The following is a 23021-nucleotide window of genomic DNA, read 5'->3' as shown; positions in this document are numbered from 1 at the left end:
CCAGTCACTATCTGTAGTACCATTCCAGTCATAATCTGTGTTGCCTTCCATAGCCACGTAAACCATTATTCCCACATCCTGGCCTCTCCGTTCCTCCGCCTCTGCTCCTTCAATAACCTTTGTCTCCACCTAACATCAGCTCACAACCCCACGCCAGACCCAGACTGTGTCTCTACCAATAACCACGACTTCTGTGTAGTGGAAGCCTCAGGCACCCACTCTGACTCAGCTCCTAATTTCCAGATTAGTCTTTCTGGAACATGATTCAGTCATTTGGTGACTCCAGGCCGCATCTCGGTCCTCGTCCCTGACTATATGTCCTTATTCCTGATTCCCTAAAACCCCTCACTTTTCTCCTCACCTAGCTTAGCTTCCATGGCCAGTCATAATCAGTGCTTGACAGTTGCCCTTAACTGTGTCTCTTGCTCCCTTCATTGTACTCAGCTGGTTAAACCCCAGCCCCACTTAAATCCAACTCTCTACCCTATCTAAGCTGGATGTAGCCGAAGAAAATATCTTAAGTTGCTTCTAACCTCATGATTTTAAAAACCTCAAGGGAGTCCTTTGTGCCACCTAGCAAGTCTCCTACATTTTCTTTGCTGCTTTTCATCTGCTAGATGGGCTATATAAGTCATTCATGCCTTCCCCTCTTCCAAAATCTCCAATACTTGCTCCTGATTCTGACTCTTAGCTGATGAACCTCCTTTGTATTTCACTAAAAAGTTACCAATCAGAAAAGACATATTCCCACCATCACATTTACCAACCCGCTTCCATTTGGGCCCAAATTTAGTCTTGCCCTCCTATTACTGTAACTGCCCGGTTAGGTTCCTAAAGCTATTCCCTCCACTTGTGCCCTGGATCCCGTCCCCTCTCACACTATCAAAGACATCCCTCCAGCAATGAGCTTTTCCCCTTAAGCAGCAATTTTCCCCTTCTACAGGGTCATTCTGGTCAGCATAAAACAGGCTGTTATTTCTCACATCTTAAAAAAAAAAATTAAAAAAAAAAATCCTTCCTTGGACCTCACACCCTTTAACACCTACTGCTATTTCTGTGTTCCCTTTACTCCTAAAAGAGATGTTAATTCATCTTGTCACTACTTCCTTTCCTCCCACTCTTTCATGAGTGCACTGCCCTCATGCCTGTGTTCCCACCAGTCCACTGATAACATCTCTTTCTCAGCTTATCAATGGATAAACAATATTATTTTATTCATTGATTTACCCCTTGCTGGTCCTTCCAGTGCTGCTCCCTCCTCATCTCTGGGGGCTCTGGCCCAGGGACTCTCTTCTGTCTACTCATTCCCTGGATTCAGTTTCATGGCTTCAAATACCATTTAAATGCCCATGAATTCCAAATTTCTATCTTCAGGCTCTACTTCTTCCCTAAACCCAAGACTCATATATCCAATAGACTAACCAGCCTAATCTGCTCTGGTGTCTCTCAGACATCTTAAACTTACTATAAGGCTCTCTTCCCCAATCTGCTTTATCTATAGGATTTCAATTTTATTGATGGCGACTCCAAACTTCCAGTAGCTGAGACCAAAACTTCTAGGGTCACTCTAATATCTAATACATCAGCAAACCCTTCAAAACATTTCCAGAACCCAACCATTTTTTACCACCTCTGCTAACACGATGGCCCAAGCCACTGTCATTTTTTACGTGGATTAATGCAATAGCTTCTTAACTTGCCTTGCTGTTTCTCCTATTGCTTACACTCTCCTTGTATATTCTCAACACAGCAGTCACAATGCTTCTTTTAAAATGGAAGTCAGGTCATATCACTCTCTACTCAGAACCTTCTAGTGACTTCTCTTCTTGCTCCTGGCAAAAACCCTTAACATTGGCCTACAAGGCCTGTGGGCCAATGCCACCTCTCTGACCTCATCTCTTACATTCTCCTTATTCAGGGGCATCCTGGCTCTCCCTCAAGAATGTTAAGCATGTGGTTTGACCTCAGGATCTCTGCAATTGCTTTTCCTTTGTCTGAAAAAACCCTTCATACAGAAAGCCCTAAGGCTCACTCCCATTTGAGCCATTGCTCAAATGTTACCTATTCATAGAAACTTTCTTGTCCACCCTAGAAAACATATAGCAGCCCATACCTTTCATATTGTCCCCTACCGTGCCCCCCCGCCCATTCTGCCTTGTTTTTCTCCTTGACACTTTGAAGTATCTGAAATTTATTTATTGTCTATTTCCTCTCATAAATACGTAAGATTCACAAGGGCATAAACTTCATATTGTTCTATTTCGTATCCAGGGTATGGGCTTCTCATTCAATAAATAGCAGTGTGTGAATAAGCCATCTTTCTAAAAACATGCTCCTACACTGCAGGCCAAATCTCCCAATAAAAGGGGTTTTAGTTAAAAAAAAATCTGAATATTTACTTTAAACTTTAATCAAATTCCTAAATGAAAGTGTAGAGTTTACATTCTGATTTGAGAACTGTCCTTGGATTTTTTCCTTTTCTTTAATAACAAAAAAAGAAATGACCCTGAGTCTCAATCAATGGCTCTCTGCCTCTCTCCTTCTGTTGCCTAATTCCTAAATCCAGTGTAGGTACAGTAGAATTTATTGAGATTCTGAGTATTTGGGAAGATTATCTAACATTTTAGCATTTCTGGTTTGCACAGAGCGTATGATTTACTGCCCTTTAGTATTATTTGATAGCTTAAAAGATCATGTCTGAGTCAGTAAATTCCATGTTAATATGTGTAAGACTCAGGATTAAATCAATCTATAAAATGCCTATTTGTAATCTAATCTACCAATTTCCTTCCTGAAGTAAACAGTAATCAGATTAGAAACCTGGTGTTTTTACTGGGGAAGAGAAGAAATAATTTTATTTAAAATATTTTCTCTCTCAGAGGTGACCTAACATTGTGATCCAAAATCATTCCAAAATTGAAGAAAAGGTTCAGCTAACTCTATTCCCCTGATATATTTTGTTCTTCACAGTGCCCTTTGGCTTCCCAATTTAAGTAAATGTAATCATAATGGGTCTAAGGCTTTTCAACTCAGAATATTCTTGACCGGAGAGTGGAAATCGCTTGAGAAGAGACCCTAAAGGTCTGTAGATGAATTTTTGAAGAGTTAAGGTACAATGCTTATCAATGTCTTCCTGGAAAGAAGCCTATGCCTCTTTCTAAACTCATTCTGTCGCCATTTTTCTGAACAACCAACAGCAGCAAAGCTTCTCCTTCTGCCACAGCTCATAGGGAACAGCAAACAAATCATTTATGGAATAGACCAGAGCACCTGGATGTTGGTGTCGTCATCTTTTCACCCTCAAATCATTCTACCCCAGTTTCTCCCTTCATTGCCTTTAAACTTTTCTCAGCTCAGTGAGGGGCACTTTCCAGAATAAAGCTTTTTGTCTACTTGTCACTGAATCTGTTTCCTGTTTCACCTTTTCTCTTTCATTCCAAAGGAGACACGGTATTAATGCTTAAAAAAATAATGTACAACAACTCACTGGGCAAGATACTTAGAAACTCTGTGGTCTCAGGGTAGTGTTATATCACCAGCACACTCAGACTGAAACCCAAGCATCCTCCATCATATGGGGCTTGTGCTTTGAGACATTAAGAAAGAGAGGAGAAGTAACAACCACAAATGTCTCTGTGCACACGACAGGCACCTCAGTCAAAGCCCTGGTGTACATTCTCACAAAGATTGCTTAATATTCCAGAGCACACCCTTCTCCACTATTAGAACTGAAGGCTGTCACTGGAGGGCACATACTTTCCCAGCACTTGACCTTGAACTGAAGCACCTGGTAATAAGGCCTTTCTTATTTGCTTATCATTGTCCTTTTTTTTTTTTTTCTTTTTACCTTCTCCATCTCCTTAAGTTAAAAAATAATGAGAAAACCATGAGAAATTACCAAGATTTTCTTTAACAATCTAATAATTTAGATAACAATGCAGCTTAAGGAACACATCCCTCCTTCATGGAGTGGAGGAGAGGAGGGAAACTAAAATCATGACAAGGAATCAAGAGAGCTGCCAAGAAGACTGAGAGGCAAGGAAGAGTTTCCAGTAAGGAACCTGGAAGGTTCAATGCTAAAACCTACTTTGCAATTGCTAAAAACATAGGTATTTCAGTCTATTTCCTATTACAGCTATTATTCTCTTTGTTCAGTGCCAACCACTAAAATTTGTTTTGGAACATGGCTGCCAGGAAAGGAAAGAGGAGATAAAGTACCTCAAAGAAGAGGTTGCTTTGGGGGAGAGAACAGAACCCCCCCCCAAAAAAAATGGTCAGGATTAAATGAAATATGCTGATTCTATTTGTTCTTCACGAACTTCCATAGCAAACTTTGCCAAGAGGTTGTGTAATTGACGATGACCAAGTAGATTTCCCTCTGATACGACAAAGAAAATGAAAAGGAAACAAAGGATATCAGAAAACAATGGTAACTGCCCCAGAAGATAGCAGTTTTGTTCTTGGTCTCATTTATCTCTCTGTCTACCAGCCCTTATCCAAATAAGGTTATACAGATTATTCTTTCATCTCAGACAGAGAAAGCAAGAGACCAAGGAGAGGTGTGAGCTGTCCAGGTGCCAATGACCAAATGGACAAGCCTGATTTGGGAAGGAATCAAAGCCACCATATCAGAGGAATTAAATCCTGCTCCTTGTCTCAGGGAGAAAGAGTTTAAGAAATAGAGTCTCCTGTGGAGTTCACTGCTCCGCAGGGATTCCTCGGCTCTGAAATTGACTTTACCTTGGTCTGCCTTTCCATAAAACACTGAGCATCCAGGATCACTAAAATCTACCCCAACTGGGAAAGTACTCTCATTTTATGTAGACTGTCATCTTAGCAGCTTCAGTCTTGTGCAGACATGAATTTTGTCAAACTTTTCCTTCATAATGTTAACTGAGCTATCCTTTCAAGGTCATGCTTGAGGTTGTCTTCCTCCTTTCTATTTAATCTTAATACTAAGCACAAGATGCTCAGTTGAATAATTCTGTTATTTTATATGCTTTTAGGTACCCATGAATCCTCTTCTCTCTCCCCCTTCCACAAAAGGATATAGCTGTAGTATAACAGGGAAAAGTCACCTCAAGGGATGAGGAAGCTCCAAATGTTCATGGCTCCAGGCCCCGTTGCTTATCCATGACAAACATCATGATCCACATATCCCTAATGGCACTCATGTGAAGGCTGAATTCACCATGGAACCTCTTGGTTTACTATGATACCATCACAATGTCATGTGGCTCATTGGGAAGCAAAAAGTAGAGAAGACATTTATAATTGGTTTCATTCTAAACTTTGAGCTTAAGGGGAGTTCTAATACCCTCTTCTGCATCATCTGACTACATAAAGCTTACCTCCTCTATGCCCATGTTCTTTCCTGAAACTAGGTTCCTGGGAATGACTACACTGTGCAATCAATGATACAGAAGATTCCCCACTCACTCATTTAAGGACTTTACCACCTTCCTACTTCCTGTCCTGTCTTCCCTCTAGGGACATGATGATCTGATGAAATTTAAAAAAAAATTTCTTTTTCTACATTAAGCTAAGACACTTAGAGCTCTTTTATTGCTCTTGGTATAAACAGAATGCCCTCCATACATGAACTAAAATCTGTTCTGTGGCAGGATTAAACTAAAGACACTATCCTCTTTGGAAAGATTGATTACTTCCTGAGCTCGATGCCATTCATCTGTGAACAGGTGGATTTCAGGAGAAGGTGGTTGCAGGATCCCCGGGCTCTGGATGCTTAAATAATTCACCATTATAATCTTGGGGGCAAGATCAAAGTTTCATAAAAATTCTGAAGAGAACTTTATTAGTTTTTATAATGCTCAAGTCTCCCCTCCTCATGTTTTAGGCAGGCAATAATGATTATGGATCCAGGGGCTATAAAGCCTTCCTTCTGGATGCATTGTATATGTGAACTTCCTTAAACTTCTACTTTTGTTTCCAGAACAAATGCATGCCTTAATATTGGAATCAGGCTTGCTGTGTTTAAACTTAACTAAATTATAGGCGTACCCAGAAGAGTCTGGGAGACTCTCCCCTGAGGTTCTCTGCTCACTGTGGGCTGACCAAAGCTTCTGATGCCTTCAGAGCATCTCGATTTCCTTGAATGCATTCCTGAAAATTCCCTTCCCCATATTAACACTGCAAGAAAGCCTCTGCCTCAGTTTTCCTTAAGTTTTTTATTTATGTGGGTTACATGCTACATAAAAAAATTTTAATAAAAAATTATTCATAGTCTTACCCCACAGAATTCAAAAATGTTTACGTCATTTGGCCTTCAACGATTCAATACAGAAACTTTTCTACCACTCTCTGATTTTCAAAGTTCCTGCCTTATTCTTAACTCTTCTGACTTGTCTCTGTAGAGTCATGAGGACTCTGTGCAGTGTGTGTGTGTGTGTGTGTGTGTGTGTTTATGGGTCTACAAAGAAGACAAAATTCCATGGGACAGGTTTGGATAAATCAGCTGCCTGGCCTTAGTGATTTTTGCCCACTAGAGAAAAATGATGTGTTATTAACAAGAGGTGAGAATGGACAATTCAGGTAGCATTACTGAGTGAGCTAAGATGAGGGTTGGAAATTCAGACAAGCTTTGGTCCTGCCAAGAATTTCCTAAATAACCTTAGTTTTGGCTAGTCATCAAATTTTGCTGTGCTTCAACTTTTTCATCTGTGAAATTAAAAGGCGATCATATTTCCATGCCTAAAAAGGCCATCTGGAGAAATGGTTGTGGTAGATTATCCCATACTCACATACTGAGGACTTGGATTTACACAGGCTAAATGTGGTGATAGCCTAAAGGGACTGCTGGTAACCCTAGAAATGCTATCCTCCAAGGAGGGGTAGCAGGCTGTAAAGTGCCATAGCTCAGGGCCTTTCTACAAAAGAATTAAGTGAAGAATGCTCAAGGAACAACTCCTCAAATTTCTATATGCTCCATGTCTTGTGCCTATGACCAAGAAATAACCAAGGTAATTGCCCTTATCTGTGGAAGTGCCTACAAAACTCAGGAGCAGTCTCGTAACCATGTCGTCTCTGCTCTGGGATCCAAGGTCCCCAGCATGCACAGCAGGTTCTGTCCTCAGTCACTGAAATACAGAGGGGCTGATGCTGCTAGGCTTATTGGACTCTGGCTTGGGTTCATTAAATACTATGCACATGTTCAAGCTCTGTGCACTCTTGACTTCTCATCTGTACAGTGTGCAGTGTGTGTGATTCAGGACATAGACTACCTCCAGATCCCCAGACTGAGAAAGAGCAATATGAGAAGGCAAGAGATGATACGTGGATGAGGGGAAACAAAGCTCCAAGTGCCCGAGTTGTCTTCCAATTACATTTGCATCAAAGAAAGGGTATTTTTACTATTTTAATTTTCTCAGTAAGAAATCTACCTGGAGGCTACTCTGGGCTCCTTGCTTCCTACTGTCATGAAGTCTTGATCTTTTCCCTGCTCCTGACCCTGGAAGAGGAAAGATTCTTGAATCTTTCAAGACCAGTATTACCATTCCTGTCCCCCGTGAAGATAGACTTCTCCACTCCTGCTCATGGTGTTGTCAAGAATAGATGTTGGCACATATGTATAAGTATGTATCTGAGTGATAGGACTATCTGTCCTTGCTGGGGTGGGTGCAGGGCTGGCTTCTGTCTCTCCATCTTTCTAGCATCAATGGGATCCAACAACAGGACATCAGAGTTCCACGCAAATTCCACAGGCTAAGATAAGAACAGGAAACAGGACAACTAGGTTATTCCACCTCAAATAAAATGCTCCTTTCACGTAAAGCCTAGACACTCTGTCAAATCTTGAGTAGTCAGTGATCCACAGGCTAGGTAGAACAAAAGAGAAAACACTAGCTTGATAAGGTAGAATATGTCCATCCTGCTCTAAATGAGCACTTTCTTCTACCAGGAATGTATCCCTGTTTCTCCATAAGGTGACTAAAATTGGCAATTTTGAGTCCATTAAGAGTGTATGTATTGGGGATGTGTACGAGTGTAGAGGAGCTCATGGCAAAGAGATCAAATCAGGTCCAGTTGTGCTGTCTGGGTGAATATGTGGGAGCACAACTCAGGCAGAGGCAACATTATGGCCCAGACTGTGGTTTCCAGATGGTTCTTATTGCAGCCAGAGGGAATATTAAATAGCCCTTAATTTCAAAAGAAAATGATCAATTATAATTAAAATGTGACAGTGACATTGGGAGTTAACTACACGGAGGATTCTTTTGAATGACTGAGGTTTCAGGCAGGCATGTTTTAGTGTGTGTGTGTGTTTTTTTTAATGTCCCCTCTGAAAATAAGTAATATCCTTAGCCAAGGAGAAAAGGCAGCTCAGCACATTTCACCTTCCTGTGGCCACATCCACAGGAGAAGCTGAACTCCTGTCAGATCTCAGACATGAATCTCTTAATGCAAGCAGGACAGACCGAAGATGGCCTGGTGGCTTAAAGTCTGTGGGGCAGGGTAGTGTGATGGGAACCCTTCCTCTCTGCCCAGGAGCCTGTGGGCTCCATAGTCTGAGGGACACTGGCTCGGGGCTGATGCATGGCCTGACCCCCTGTGGACTGGCAGGACCTCGTGGATGTGTTTGGTTCTAGACCCTCACTCATCACGGTTAGGCACAGTTATGGCCGAAGGCAGGTGTGATATGTTTCTTGCTTTCCTAGTGGGGCTCTGGACAGTTGTCCCCTTCCCTGCTATTTTTGGCATTGGAACAAACAACCTCCAGTCTATACCTGAGCACAAAGGTGGTCCTCAGAAAGTGTTTTTTAATTTTCTTAAAATTATTTCCTTTTCTGCTACATCTCAGATTACAGGTGAAAATAGAAATCAGGTAGGTGTACTTCTATCCTCAGTCCAATTATCCCCTGGGAATAAGCTAAGTTTGAGTGAGCTTTCACTCCAAGGAACTAAAGGAGCAGACAGACATCTGGAAGGTCATCAGCATTGGGTCTTGCCCTTTTTCTGAAGCTATCATCAAAACCAGTAACCCAAGTCTCAGGATCCAAGAGACTCAGGTGCTGGCTCCTGGCTTTATGACATGAAGCGAAACTCCACTGTAGACTTCCTAACTTTTTTCTTCCTCTTATTCTGCCTTAATGTTTCAGGTATTTATAGGGAAAAAAATTGATGAACACCTCATGAAAAAAAAAAAAAACCCTTATGGATATATTACGACTTCCTAGATTTATTTTCATTCCATTGGTCCAAAAATGAATTATGAATGTCCTTCATAAGGATGGTGACTTCCTACCCTCCCACTAGCTATTATCAGACTCTGATTCATTGGTGTGTGTGTGTGCTTCATCATCTAAAAAAGTTATACACACGCACACACACAATGAGCTGGATTTTGCTCTAAAATATTAACTGCCCCATTCCCTGGAGCAGGACTGTCTATACCTGATAGGACTTTGAAGAAGAAAAATTCTCCTTCTAGACTTACATTTTAATTTTTGTTAGGGTGCCTCCCAAGTTGTCACATTCTGTCCCATCTTGCCAATCACATTTCCTCTACCTCCCTCCTGTCTCAATGAAGAATGGACTTCATTCGCTTTTTTGAAGAAGAGACTTGTCACGGCCTGTAACTTATTTGAGCTCAGTTCTGTATAGTACGCTTTAAATTAGCACACAGTGGCAGAAGATGGCCTCCCAAAGGAGAATAATTCATGATCAATGACATAATGAGATTTATAGATGAAGCTGGCCAGGAGAAGGGAACATTATCAGGTACCAGAGCGGCTTAAGTAAAAGGACAGTAGCAGCTCCAAGAGTTTCATCAGGAGGACAAACAGGGACCGACACTGACTAGAAGGACCAGGGCAGACTGCTTAGTGGAATAACATGGAGGCACAAGGAGCTGAGCAGGGTTCTAGGAATAAAGGGATAGGAGAGCCATAAAGTCAGAGGTGATGTTGTCAAGTCTAAGGTAATGAATCCCTTCACATTTAGAGAAAAAGGAGTGCTAAAGAGACTAGAATTCTGAGTCAGCTCATCCAAATCCTAATCTACTTTCATTTGCAATACAGATCAGAAATGGAGTGCTTGATTATTTCAACTTCTGACTTCCCTTGAGGGGGAAGGAGTCCCGTGGACAAAGCCTCAGCTACAGTGAGAATCCAGAGAGCCCAGAAAAGAGGAGATAGCATCAAGACAAGGTTGTGAGCAGCACAGAGAGTTTCTCGAATCTGACCGAGCATAGATACAGGTGCAGAAAGTACCAAGTGTACAGCATGATATACCAGTCCTACTGAACCACCATTCAGGGCTCATTTGAATATGTGATTAGTGAGCCTGAACTGTGACAAGGTCCTTCTGGTGCTGCAAGTCATTGCTGCCAGCACCGCCCCCCGCCTCACGCCCCCCAAAAGAAAGGGGGATAAAAGGCTACAGACTGCATCAAAGCCAGATCAATCCCAGCGTAGGTCAGGTTGTTAAACTCAGTCCAGGAGTGAAGTGTCTGGAGACAAGCTCTACTGAAAGCATCTGAAAAGTGTGGAAACCTAACATTTGATCAATATCCTCCATGGTATCTCCCTCTGACACATACTTGGTTCCTGTATGTGTAGTATTCCAAGTACTACTAACCATAAAACAGTCACAGAGTAACTTGACAGAACAAAGCTTCAAAGAATCCAAATTCCCACTGGAAATAATAATTACCATGAAAATATATACGTTCAGCATATTGCTGTGATATGGGTAGGTGCAGAAATAGAGAGATAGAAGCGGAGGGACTCAACCTTGGGTTTTACTGCAGATTCAAGTATCCTCTGGGCAGAATAAAGTGACTTCTTTTCCATTTTAATTTATAATATCAAATATGTACAAGTGCCTCCCATATACAAGATGCACTGATAAGTGCTACAAGAGATAAAAAAGATGAATACATGTACGGCCCCTGACCACCACAGAGAGTTTATAATCTGGTAGGTGAGATGTGATATATAAATAATCATAAAATAAGAGGGGTCTGTGATAGCTATCACTAGAGAGATCTAATTAAAGTGCTATGGACACTCACAAAAGGCATATTTATAGTTTTTTTTTTTCTTAGGATGAAGGAAGGTGGATATGGTGGTCCATTTGTTCTGTTCTTGAAGACCTGTATAGAGGGAGATGGATATTATAGAAGAATGGAGACGGGAGAGATGGAGGAGAGAAATCTGGGCTAAGGAAGCAGTTGAAGGAAAGACCCATGGGAAAACAAGTTGGTAAGGAAAGGTAAGACACAAATGTATGATTCAGCTTGTCCTGCTTCATGGGCTTCCACAGGCAAATAACAAGAAGGTATTCTTGTTGCTGAACTGTGGCAAGTATAGCCCACTGGATTTTTTTTTTTTTTTTAAGTTGGGGAATGACATTTAATTTATATTTAGGAAGTGAATACTGACAGGAGGAGAAAAATCTTGGAACCATGCTAAAAGATACTGAAATCACTCAGCCTAGAAGGAAGGGCTTGAATGAAATGGGGAGACTGGGAAATCTTACGGGTAAGAATTTACAGGCTTTCCAGAGGATTAGATGCACAGGATGAGGGAGACAGAGGTGGCAAAGTCATTGCAAAGCTTTAGTTTGGTGAGAGAAGGAAGGGTGGTACCCTTAACCAGAAGGGGGAATTTGGTGATCATGGTTTGCAGGGATTGTCTCAGTATTTGACTCAAAATGAAATCGTCCAGGAGGTGATTGGTCCAGGAGGTGCATTAAGCTGAAGTGAAAAGGAGAGGCTAGGTGTAAAGATTTGAAATTTATCCCCAGAGAGTTGTCAAGTGGTGGAAGACAAAAATATTGCTACAGAAGCATGGAGATAAGGACAAGAGGGTCAAGCTCAGAACACTATGGTAAGTCAATGCTGAGGGGATAGGAGGAAGCACAGAACCAGCAAGAGAACACAGAGAGAGAACCAGAGGGCTAGGATGAGAACCAGAACGTGCTGCTTCCCAGTGGTAAATTTAGGTTCGCCTTCATGAAGCCAAAGAGGAGGGAGGAGAAAGGGCTATTGGATTTTGTAACAAGAAGCTCATTGGAAAGCTGCCACAGAGTGATTTCAGTAGAGTGACCAAGGCTCAGCCCACGTTTAAAAGTTAAGCCATGGGCATTAGGTGACAAAGTGAAGATAGGCTACCATTTGGGGAAGTGTCGGAAGTGAAAAGATAAACAGAGGACAGGAATTTAACAGTCTAATTGGACTGAGAGATTTGTTTTTAGAGACTGTGTAGGATTTGTTCTTAGTGATGGGAGATGTGCTGTCAGAAGTGGCGGTAGGCAGATGTGTGAAAGAGAGGAAGGACGTACCAAGGAAGTACTGCTGGCTGGAGTGGACCTAGAACAGGTCAGAGAATAGGCAGCAGAGCACAGAGATGAGGGACACTGAGCTGGGAGAGAGGGCGGAAAAGATGAATGAAGGACAGCAGGGATTTAGAGGTAGAGAGGTTATAGGAGAACCCCAAAAACCTGCTCTTAGCAAGACAGTAGGAAAGACTGCCTATTGAAAGAGGCAGTGGAAAGCAAGTTTAACAGCCACTCGAAAACATGAAGTGGATGTAACACTGGAGAAATAAAAAGATGTCTAAGCTGGATAGGGTTCAGGTAAGACTAAATGGATTGAATCTGTGCTCTTAGCATAGGTCGAAGACTCTCTGCTCTTGGAGGTGGAACGAATGATGGCAGGATGGGATGCAGAGTTAGAAAAGCAACTGGCAGGGGGCTGAGGGGGCTCAGTTGGTTAAGCATCTTACTTGGTTTTGGCTCAGGTCATGATCTCCAGATTGTGAGATCAAGCCCTATGTCAGGCTCCATGCTATACGTCGAGTCTGCTTGTCCATCTCCTTCTGCTCCTACCCTAGCTCATGCATGTGCTCTGTCTCTCTCTCTCAAATAAATAAATATCTTAAAACAAAACAAAACAAAAAAGGCAATTAGTTGTGTTGAGAAGGCAAGAGGAAAAGTGAGTGCTGCTGAGCATATTGCTGATGCGGGTGAAGAGAGAACAGACCAAACAGATGGACCAGAACAGCAGATAGAGCATAGAGGAAGGGAGATAAGATCAGAAAGTGCAAGGTTGTGGCCAGAGAGGGAATTTCAGAGCTTCAGACCCAGGACGTGGCATGATTCCCCACCCCCACCCCCAAAAAAGGAGAGAGGTCCAGGCCTGGCTGTGATGGGGAGAGCTGAATCTCTCCAGTGTTTTTTAAAACAAACAATAGGTAATACCTTTTATTCACACCCTGAAACCAGAAAAAATTAAAACTTGCATGTATAAATATATTAATTTGTGCAGACCTATTACTACAAACATAATACATACATTTAAATATTTGAGCCTTTTGCACTCATATATTGCATGGGAGTATAATATACTCCATTTGAAAATCTTTTATATTCTTCACAGTACCAGTCCAGGGGCATAGTATGTGCTCAACAGACACTGGCTTAATTGAACCAACGTACTTAATTAGAGCTTTTATTTTTGACTCCTGCATAGTACTGGTATCTGCTTCACCCCCTAGATCATAATGCTATTAAAATAATTAAAAACAAAGAGAGTTCAGGTTTGAAGCGTGGAAACCAAATCTTGAAAAATAACATTTTTAAATTGGCCTTAGTGTTGTGCTTTTACCCTTAATCCTGGTGCTGAATTCTATTTGTTTCCTTTGCAAAGATACAGATTCTACACACCAGAGTCCCAAGGCTATGGGGAATTCTACTCATTCACTCCACTTGCCACCTTCAGTTCTCATCAGGAGTCCTCACCCTTGCAATCACACCAGCAATTATGTTTTAAAACATAAAATAGTGCCAGCAGCTCATTGTGATGAGCTCTGAAATGGATGCAAATGGACATTCTGACAGAGAAATAGGGATGACTTCTAGCTTTTCCCACTGAATCCCAGTACTGCTGTCCTAACCCATCACTCTTTGGATAAAATTATTTTTCCTTGCTTCATTATCATAAATTAGAGTCTCCAAACTTCACTAATGTCTCTGAGGCATGGAAATAGCATTGACTTCCCTTTAAGGTTTTTTTTGTTTTGTTTTGTTTTGTTTTTTAATGGGGTAAGAGTTCTTTGTATTGAGAATAGATAGCCCTAGATACTTAAAGTGATAGAATCCACAGGTCTCCCGCACGGCTGAGTAAATGTCGTTTGAATGGGATGGAGGTGGGATGTGTTCAGAGAGCCCATGATTTTATGTAATGTTGGAACCCTCAAACTAGACTGGAATCCTAGATCTAGGTCAGCATTAGAAGCTTTCAGACTGCTGAATCTACATCTTAGTCGTGTCCCAAATATCTGGTAGGTGTAAGAAAGAACTGCCCACTGGTTAGGTAGCACCTGCTAGCATGGGAGCTCCTTAACAGTTAGTGTATGTTGAGATCACTGGGCACCCCCTCTAGAGGTGGGAACACACAGAACATAGAGCAATGCCTAAATTGGAAGATTAAGTGAACTGGGATAGAGAACAGAGAAGTACAGTACCTTTTTATTATCATAACATTGATTCAGTTTGATCCTTCCAGCTGCCTACTCAGTTACCTATAAGGGAGAACAAGTTCCAGTCTTCTATTTCCTACAGAAAGAAAGAGTCCTAATTTTTTACCTGTCCTCTAAGGCATTGAATTTAGAAACTCACAAACTACACACTCATGTGACTGCTTGTTAAAAATAATCCCTACCTAGAAGCCCTATCCCTGCATCCCATGAGCCTTAAATAAAAGCACGTAGAGGGTGAGATAGTCTAAATGTCTTTATACTCTGGGGCCTGCATTTTTCACTCCCTTCTCTGTTACACTCTGTTCTTTGCTCTCTCCCTTTTCCGTATCATGACTATCTTCTCCTGTATTATTCTTCCCAGGAAAAGAAATAAGAATATTAATGTAAACTAGGTGTTTAAATGTATAAATCCCTAATATGGCTTAATATGTCACCTTTCCTGGGATTATTTTCATCTAGATGACAGATGAGCAGCTCAGTGCTAGAGGAAAAAATGCATGTAGGAAGCCAGTAGTTGAAGTGAGGCAGGAAATGAAAAGGAAAAGGTCCTCTTAGGACCTCTGAAGTCACACCATGGATCATACACCATTTGTAAGGCCAGACCCATTCCAGTGTAACTGTCCACCTTTAGCTGCTCATCATCCATGATCAGTTCCTTAGACAGAAAGAAGAGTCTATGACACTCAGGTGAAGAATGTAAATGCCCTACCAAAGTGTCTGGCAGTCTACTGAGCACACATTTCTTATATGGCTTTGGGCTCAGAAAGCATAGGAGTTATGGCCACAAGAGCTGGAAATGCCCAATGCATTCATCGATAGCACTGCAGCTGCATCACATACGCACACACGTGAACACTTCCTAACATACCAGACAGACACAAGCAACAACAGGGCTTTCATACAAAGATGGGGATTAAAAGAATAAAGTGAGTTCTGGAATAGCATTTTTCCAAAGGCTATTGCCCAAACAATCTGGTTATTCTATCCCTAAATCTCCGAGTAACTAAAAGCCAAACAAAAAGCAAAAACAAAGAAATTCTAGTTCTTAAGTGAGATGTGCAGGTGACCAGCACGCTGCAGTTTTGGTAGTAGTTTCTTCACCTCCCGTGTGGAGAATTTCACCTTGGGCAACTCCCCATGGCCACAGAAGACTGGGCAGATGACAGTCACTTAATTGTATAGAAGACTCCTATTTTATCACATTACACATGCATTTGGGCACTACTGACACCACCAACACTTAATGAAATCATTTGGGATTTTTCACCCCCCAATCACAACATGGCTGTGGCCAGTACGGGGGAATTGACATCGAGAATGTTTCCCACGTTCTGGCTGAAGATACACAGCGACATACTTTGAAATCACAAGATCCACTGCACATGCATCACTCTGAAGGGTGTGCACATTCTTGACTCAGGCAAATTCAAGGGGAACATCATCTGAGGTTGGTGGAAATGCTGAGATTTAAGCATCGCCACTGTAGGGATACAGGATCACACCCACCAACCCACTTCCTGGTGGAAGGGAATGATAGAGGACACCAAAGATAGAAAGCATGGATTCTAAAGAAAATTGGAACTGGTGCTCTCAAGGGTGTCTGTGGAATCTCAGAGTTTTGGATTGATCGGGTCTTTGTGCAGACCAATCTGTGGAGTAGAAGAGGCTTACTGCTGAATTCATCCTCATGCATTTTACTGGCTTGTTATTTTGGAATGAAGTAACATCTCCAACTTGACAAGACTTGGCCGTCCTTTCTATAAGTTTTCTTGAGCAGGCCACAAGTACCTTATTTGGTCCCAATTCAAAAATCTAGCTGAAGAGAAATGACCAAGGGGGCCAAGGAAAAGGTTGAGAAAAATGAAATTATCCAGCTGACAGCTTTTGACGATGGGAGGAAAGGACAAAATAGGATGTAACATCTTGTGTCAATGGATTTGGGCATTTCACCCCATGGTTGATTGAGGGACGCGGCCACCCTTCACAAAACAAATGATCCAGTGAAAGAAACTCTGCTCGTCTGGTCAATCCAAGATCAGGTATGGGTCCCTGGCTCGAGGCAAATAGCACCTTCCTGAGTGCAGAAATGAGGACAGGGCAAAATAAAGTCACTACTGGCACGGTCCCTCACGTACCCACCCTCTACCTCTAAAACCAACTTCTGCAACCTTCCCAAGAGAATCATCTGGCCACTGAGTTTTGAGCAGATCTGGTTATCTTTCTAGAAAGGCATGCACATGTGTAAGACATATATCCAGGGCGACCTCCCTGTAATCAGATATCACATGCTTCCAAGAGTAGACTTAGTGGGAATTTTCTGGGTGTGTTTGCAGTGCTGATCCCTAAGGAGGGAGGGAGGGAGTCGGGAGGGGGCCAGTACTCAGGGACTAGGAAGAAAGAGCGGGTTTGAGATGGTTGTTTGACATCACAAGGGGGTATTTGGGAGATTTCTCAGGACTGAGCTTCCTGAAACCTCTCAGCCACATCAAGGCTGAGGGTTAATTTGACCTCAATTCTGATTTAAGCCCTTTTGGGAATCTTTCCTATCCATTTTCCCTGTGCTGACATGGAAAATATGGTGCCCCCAGCTTGGCTTTGCATGGAATGTGGTAAGCTGGGGTCTACCTAGAAGATAGGAGCGGGACCTGGGTTTCGCTTAGAGTCAAACTGGACGCAGTGCCAAGCCCAGGTGGACAGGCATGAACACTTCTCATGGACCAAGAAGATTGGTGAGGCAGGGAGGCATGGACAACAAATTATTTTTCCCTGGCTTTTTCACCACAGTGGCCTCCATTCACATACACTTGTCCCCAGACACCCTGAAGCAAAAGCCATACAAAACAATTCCCCCAATGGAAAATGAAAACCCTTAGCAAAACACATTTCCCCTTCTTCGTTCCCATCCCACCCCACTCCCTCCAGCCCACCACCCTGAATACTCACAAGAGAACACTGTATCTATACAAAATTAATTAGAAAACAAAATATTTACATATGAAATAAACACCATCTTGATTTCTGTCACCAGTGGAGACCGACAGAGCCCCCTTTGTTCTAGATTGCTGTTCGCTAGGTTTAGTTGGTTTGGTTTTTTTTATTTGAAAGGGGTGAGGTAAGAGGAAGAGTGAGGGGAGGAGCCCCTGACCCGGACAGAGTCAGGGCGAAGCAATGTTTATATGGCCCTTCTCCTTCTTCCTCCTGGAGACGCCTCACACCCTCTGTCCTCTCTCTCAAAGTCTTTTCCTTGAATCTAAGGTAAAGCACTCCACGCTCCTCTCTCCAAATCTGTGAGAGGTTCAGCCCCTTGCCCCCAGGTTCGTTTTAGAAAGGAAACATAGCTTTACAAGGCCTTCAGTTGGCTTTAAAATGAAAGATACTGAGGTAAAAATCAAGGAGGAGGGCAGGGGACAGCAGTCAAGGGCGGGGAATGAGGAAGGGTAGTGAGTCAGGGCAAACAGGAAGGCAAAGAGCAGCCCTGGAGGGGGTGACTTGAAGAGACATGGCAGCTTCCTTCCAGAGGAGGTTGAGCACCTTTCTGGTTTATGTGTCCTGTGTGCAACATGGAGATCCTGCAGTCAAGCTTCCAAACAGACCCGGGGCTCTTGGGCTGCCACCCTGGGTAAGGGGAGGAAGGCAGGACAGTGGAGCTGACCCGCAGAACACCCCCTCCCCAAGTTTCAGGACCAGCAGTGACAGATATTCATTTCCCTTCGCAAGTGTCCGACTTAGTGAAGGGGGCATTGCATCTGCCAGTACCCTCATCCCTGGAGTTTTCTCTCTAGAGAGAGATATATATATATAAATACACATATTTATATATATATTTTTATTCTCGAAATGGTACACCTGGGAGGGAAAGAAGGTGCAGCAGGAAGGTGGAAGGGCTTCTACTGAGAGTGTCCACATGGGGTTCAAGGTCACATTCTCAGGGAGCCAGACCCAGTGGGGGTAGTGAGGGAGTCCCTTCCCCCGCACCCTCTCCACTTCCAAACCTCTCCCCTTCCCTCCACGTCTCCTGAGCTGTACTCACGGAGCAAGCTCATTCCCCTTAGCCGTCTGTCTGTTCCCTATCAGTTGTGACCAGTTCTGTGGCACAAGCTCTCCTCGCTCCAGGTTAAGTAAGAAGGGATCAAAGCATTGAAAACATCCCCCTCTCTCACTTACCCTACCACACACAGCTCCCCTATTCTTCCAGCCTGACCTAGCTCCTCCCCAAACCTGGGCCAGCTGAAGGTGTAAAAAGCTCAGGAAAGCTTTAGAGGATCTTTTGCTCTCGAGTGTGGGCCAAAGAATCAGGGCTGCTTCTATTTCCCGGTCGCCTTCCTGGAAGATTCTCGGTCAAAGCAGGTTGAACCACAGAGCAGTTACTCTTGCACCTTGCTCTTGTAGGATGGTTCATCCCCTTTTTGTCTGGACCGCATCATCTTCTCGGTCAAGAACTTCCATCCTCCTTGTTCAGGAAGGGTGAAGGGGAGAGACAGCCAACACTCGGGTAACACGTGACCATCTCTGTTTGTATATAAGCCAAACCGAGCAACTGTTTGGGGACGTTGGAAGAAACAGCGTCATGAGTCAAGGTCACCTTGTCTACAGGTACAGGCCCCTGACTGCGTGGCTGTGTAGACGACAGGCACATACAAGTGTACAGGGACACTCGTGCACATGCAGTCTGTCCTCTCTTGCCTCAAATGCACCACACAGCACGGCTCTGATGTTCTCTCCGTCATCCACCCGTGACCTTTCTGTCCCAGTTCACCACCAATGGGTCTCAAGGAATTAAAACAAACTTTTTTTTTTTTTGGCTTATATATAAACACACATGGCCTCCTGCCCTCTGCATGGCACGCGGGCCCCAAAGAGATGTCACCGAAGTGGCAAGAATTTAGCAAAAGCCTCTTTGCCTTCACAGGCAGTAGGCTAAATGGTCCCATTGGGACGCTTTTGCTTTCTCACCTACACCTAAAGATCCGTTTGGGAAGAGCTATCCTGTGCTCACGCGGCCTCCTTTTGTTTCTCCCGCTTCGCTCCGCGCGGGTGGCAAACAGTCCTTCCGTGCTGGGAGGAAGCCTGCGCGCAGCCCCTTCTTCTCTCCACTCTGCCTTCCCGGTGCTGTGCTGAGCGAGCCCACCGCACTCTTTCCCACGACCAGGAGCGACTGACAGGTGGGGAAGGAGGAGAGAGCCGGAAAGGGAGGAGAGATGGTGCTGGTCACCGGGGTTGCCCTCAGAAGGAATCAGAACTCCAGGATTCCGTAAATAAAGGAAAACAAGAAAGGAGCAAATGGGAACCAAGTTTACCCCCGTCACCCGCCGTGACATGCGCACCACACGCCCACAGCCCCACCCTCCCGTACCCACCTTCAACCCTCTCTCTTCCCTCACTCAGACATCAGACTCAATACTAGAAAGTTTCTCATAAACATGCCCATTGCTGGAGCCGTTGAAAGCCCTGGGGTTTTTGTTGTTAGGCACACAGGGGTTGGACTGGTTCCCTATACAGATGTCTTTCTGGAAACGGCCTGGCACAGCCCCGTGAAGGGCCGAGACCACCGGCTTGTTGGTGACAAGGGCGCGGAAGTCTGGCCTGGCTTTCGGCGCCCCCGCCCCCGTGGGCTGCCTGAAGAAGTAGGATTTGCTGCCGTGGAGCAAGCACTGGTCGTCCCCGAAAGTGGGGATGAAAGGGTTCTGCGTGACCCGGTCGGGGTAGAGCGACTTGCTGAGCATGTAGCCACCGCCGGGGTTGTTGTGGTGGTGGTGTCCGGCAGCGGGCACTGAGGACTTGTTGTTGGCAAAGGTGCTCTCGCCGGCTGGCATCTCAAACATGTGGGCGTAGGGACTGCCGTCCAGGAAGCGGCCCTTGTCTTTCAGGCTCACGCTGCGCGGGGCCAAGGCGGCTTCTTCCTTCTGCAGGTCCACGAACGTGTCGTACGAGTGCTGCCGGCGCAGCTTGTTCCGGGTCTTCTTCTGGGCCTTGGAGTTGGTCGGGCTCTGGGGGTACTTGGCGCTGGGGGCGTTGGACGGCACCGCCACGGGGGCGGCCGGCTGGTCCAGCTCCTGCAGGGAGTTGTCCTCGCTGATGTCGTACAGATTCCCTGCTTTCTTGCAAGCCTCGCACCGGATGCACGCCTGCCGGCCCGAGTTCTGCCCGCTCACGGTCGTGGGGTAGTTGTGCAGCTTGGAGGGGCAGCTGCGGCAGAAGTTGCCCCCGGAGCGGTCCTCCCAGTCCACGTTGGTCAGGTTCTTCTCCCAGGGAGCCGGGACCCCGCCGACCACGCCGTGTTTGTCGCCCGCCCCATGCTTGAGGTGAGACCTGTTGGTGCAGGGCCCGCCTCCGCTGACCGAGTCACGCTTGAAGTCGTCGCTCTGCTCCTTGTAGATATCCGTCAGGTCCACGTGCTCCCAGTGCGGGGAGTTCTCCTTGGTGCGGAACTGGTCCAGGTAGAAGTCCCGGAGCCCTTCCTTGTCCCTGAAGTAGCGCTTGTGGTCAGGGGAGCGGGGGGGCCGGCGGCGGTAGGCCAGCTCGATTTCGTCGAACTCCCGGCGGGACTTGGCCGAGGCCGGCCGCTTCTTCAGGCTGTCCTTGTATTGCTGCTTACGCCTCTTGGCGGCGTTGCCCTCGATGTTTCCGTAGGTGACCGTGTGGGTGGAGATGTCGGACACGTCTGAGCGGATCAGGTCATCGTGGCCGCTGTAGCGGTCGCTCTTGAACGAGAATTTGCCATACAGGTCGCTCAGCTGGCTGTGTTTGGAGGAGGGGAGGCCAATGTCCAGGGGCTTCTTGCTGATGGACCGCGGCTGCGTGGTGAAGGGCGGGTTGTCACAGTCGTAGAGCCCGTCGATGGAGCTGGCGCTGCCGATGCTGTGGGGCCGGTGGTGGTGGTGATAGTGGTCTTGGTACACATTGCTGTCCTTCAGCTGCAGGTTACCGAAAGTTCTCTCCACCTCGCTGATGTAGTCGCTGAAGAGGTTCTCCTCGCACGGCGGGTTGTTGTAGGACTTGCAGTCGGAGTGCGTGAAGCTGCGGCGGTGCTCGGAGATGTCGTAGACGGATGACTCGCGTCGGATGAAGTCCAGGGCGCTCTGGGGGGAGCCGTTCACGCCGGACAGGTTGGCCATGTTCTTGGCTGTGCGGAGCAGGCGCAGGATGTTGGAATGTGTGTTGTTCATGGTCGCGGTGGGGGAGTTCATCACGGACTGGCGCTCCTCAATCGCCACTCCATGGATGCAGCTGTAGATACCCTGGAGCGGGAAGAGGAGGACATGGGTCAGGTCTCCACCGACAACGCTCCTCCCTCTACCCCACTACCATCTGTCTCGCTGGAGAAGAAAAGTCAGGGAGAGCATGAACCAGTCTTAGTATACTGATAGGCTGACAGGGCTAGAAGCTCGCCCGAGTTGTCATCTGAGTTGGGCGAGTTTCCTATCATGAGCTGAGCTTCATGGCCTGGCTCTCCAAGAGGGGACACGGCCACTCCAGGTGACTTGAGCAAATAGACGGGAATCAGAAGACATGACATTCTACACTGCCACTCCACCATTGACTTGCATTGATTTTCCTTCCTAAGCCTAAGTTTCCGCACCTTAAAAATGAGGTCGTGATAGCAACAGACGGCAAAAATTACCATCGGCTGCCTGGAAATCGACAGCCATGTGCCATGGGCATCAGGGCTGTTCTGTCCTGGCCAGCCACCCCGGCTGCCTGTACAGCACAGGGGAGCTCAGCGCTCACAAGAGCCACTCTTTTCTAGCGCTGACACATTTTGAGTGCCTCTTAGGGTTTTGGTCACCAAAGAATGGCTGAGGGGTTCTCTTCTTGAGGCAAGCATGCACCAAATTCACAGAGAGTCAGAGAGCCCTGGGGTCAAAGAAGGATTTTTCTCCCGCTGTGCCCTGCACCGTGGGAGGGCAGACCTGGGACAGATAGCAAGTACTGAATAGGAATAAATAATTCCCTTGTTCTCCTTAGCTCCTGGTTTCCTTCTAATACTTTCTCACTCCCTTAATCTTATCATACATAATTAATATTGTGACAAAGTAGTATTGATTGAGAACTCCCTGGTGCAGCTCTGTGTACGAGGCCTTGAGGAACACCGTCCAGGAGAGGTAATGGGTTGGGGTCAAGTCCCAAGTCAAGCTAGGCTGCTAATGTCTTGCTCTCTGCCTTGATAAGCGGACACCCTTGGAACTTTTCTCCCTGGCAAGGAAATATGTGACGGGGAGGTCATTTGAATTGGGTCTTTGAAACAAAGGGGAGTGATCTGGAAGGGAAGTTGCCCTGGTAGATGGGGAGGAGAGCAGAGAAGATCAGAATGGAGAACTGCAGCTAAGTGGGAAAGAAGAGAGGGTTAGGTGAGGTGAGCCTCGCCATCCCAGAGGGCAGTAGTGAGACTCGAGACCTTCAAGGTAAAGTTACTTTCCTTGCTTTCTAACCCTTTTTGATTACAGCTAAGGGAAAGTGCTGAGAGTTTTTCCTCTACAAAGGCCTTAATTGTGCTGTAGGCCTATGAATGGGATTTCTATT

The 23021-nt window shown here is 45.2% G+C and overlaps 1 protein-coding gene across 2 annotated transcripts in view; it reads right to left on the bottom strand.

Annotated features, from left to right (window-relative positions):
- Positions 1-258: 258 nt before the first annotated feature.
- GRIN2B (glutamate ionotropic receptor NMDA type subunit 2B) overlaps positions 259-23021 on the bottom strand; it is a 423927-nt gene continuing 401164 nt past the window's right edge. For both annotated transcript variants that reach the window (XM_045073121.1, XM_013057879.2), the window contains one exon: positions 259-21739. In XM_045073121.1, coding sequence (XP_044929056.1) covers positions 19883-21739 — 1857 coding nt within the window. In that variant the 3' untranslated portion in view covers positions 259-19882. The remainder of the gene's footprint in view (positions 21740-23021) is intronic.

Source organism: Mustela putorius, unplaced genomic scaffold, assembly GCF_011764305.1.
Source record: "Mustela putorius furo isolate JIRA1106 unplaced genomic scaffold, ASM1176430v1.1 tig00537227_pilon_pilon_pilon, whole genome shotgun sequence".
NCBI lineage: Eukaryota > Metazoa > Chordata > Mammalia > Carnivora > Mustelidae > Mustela > Mustela putorius.
Note: the sequence above shows the minus strand (reverse complement) of the source record. Positions and strands in the feature narration are given on the sequence as shown.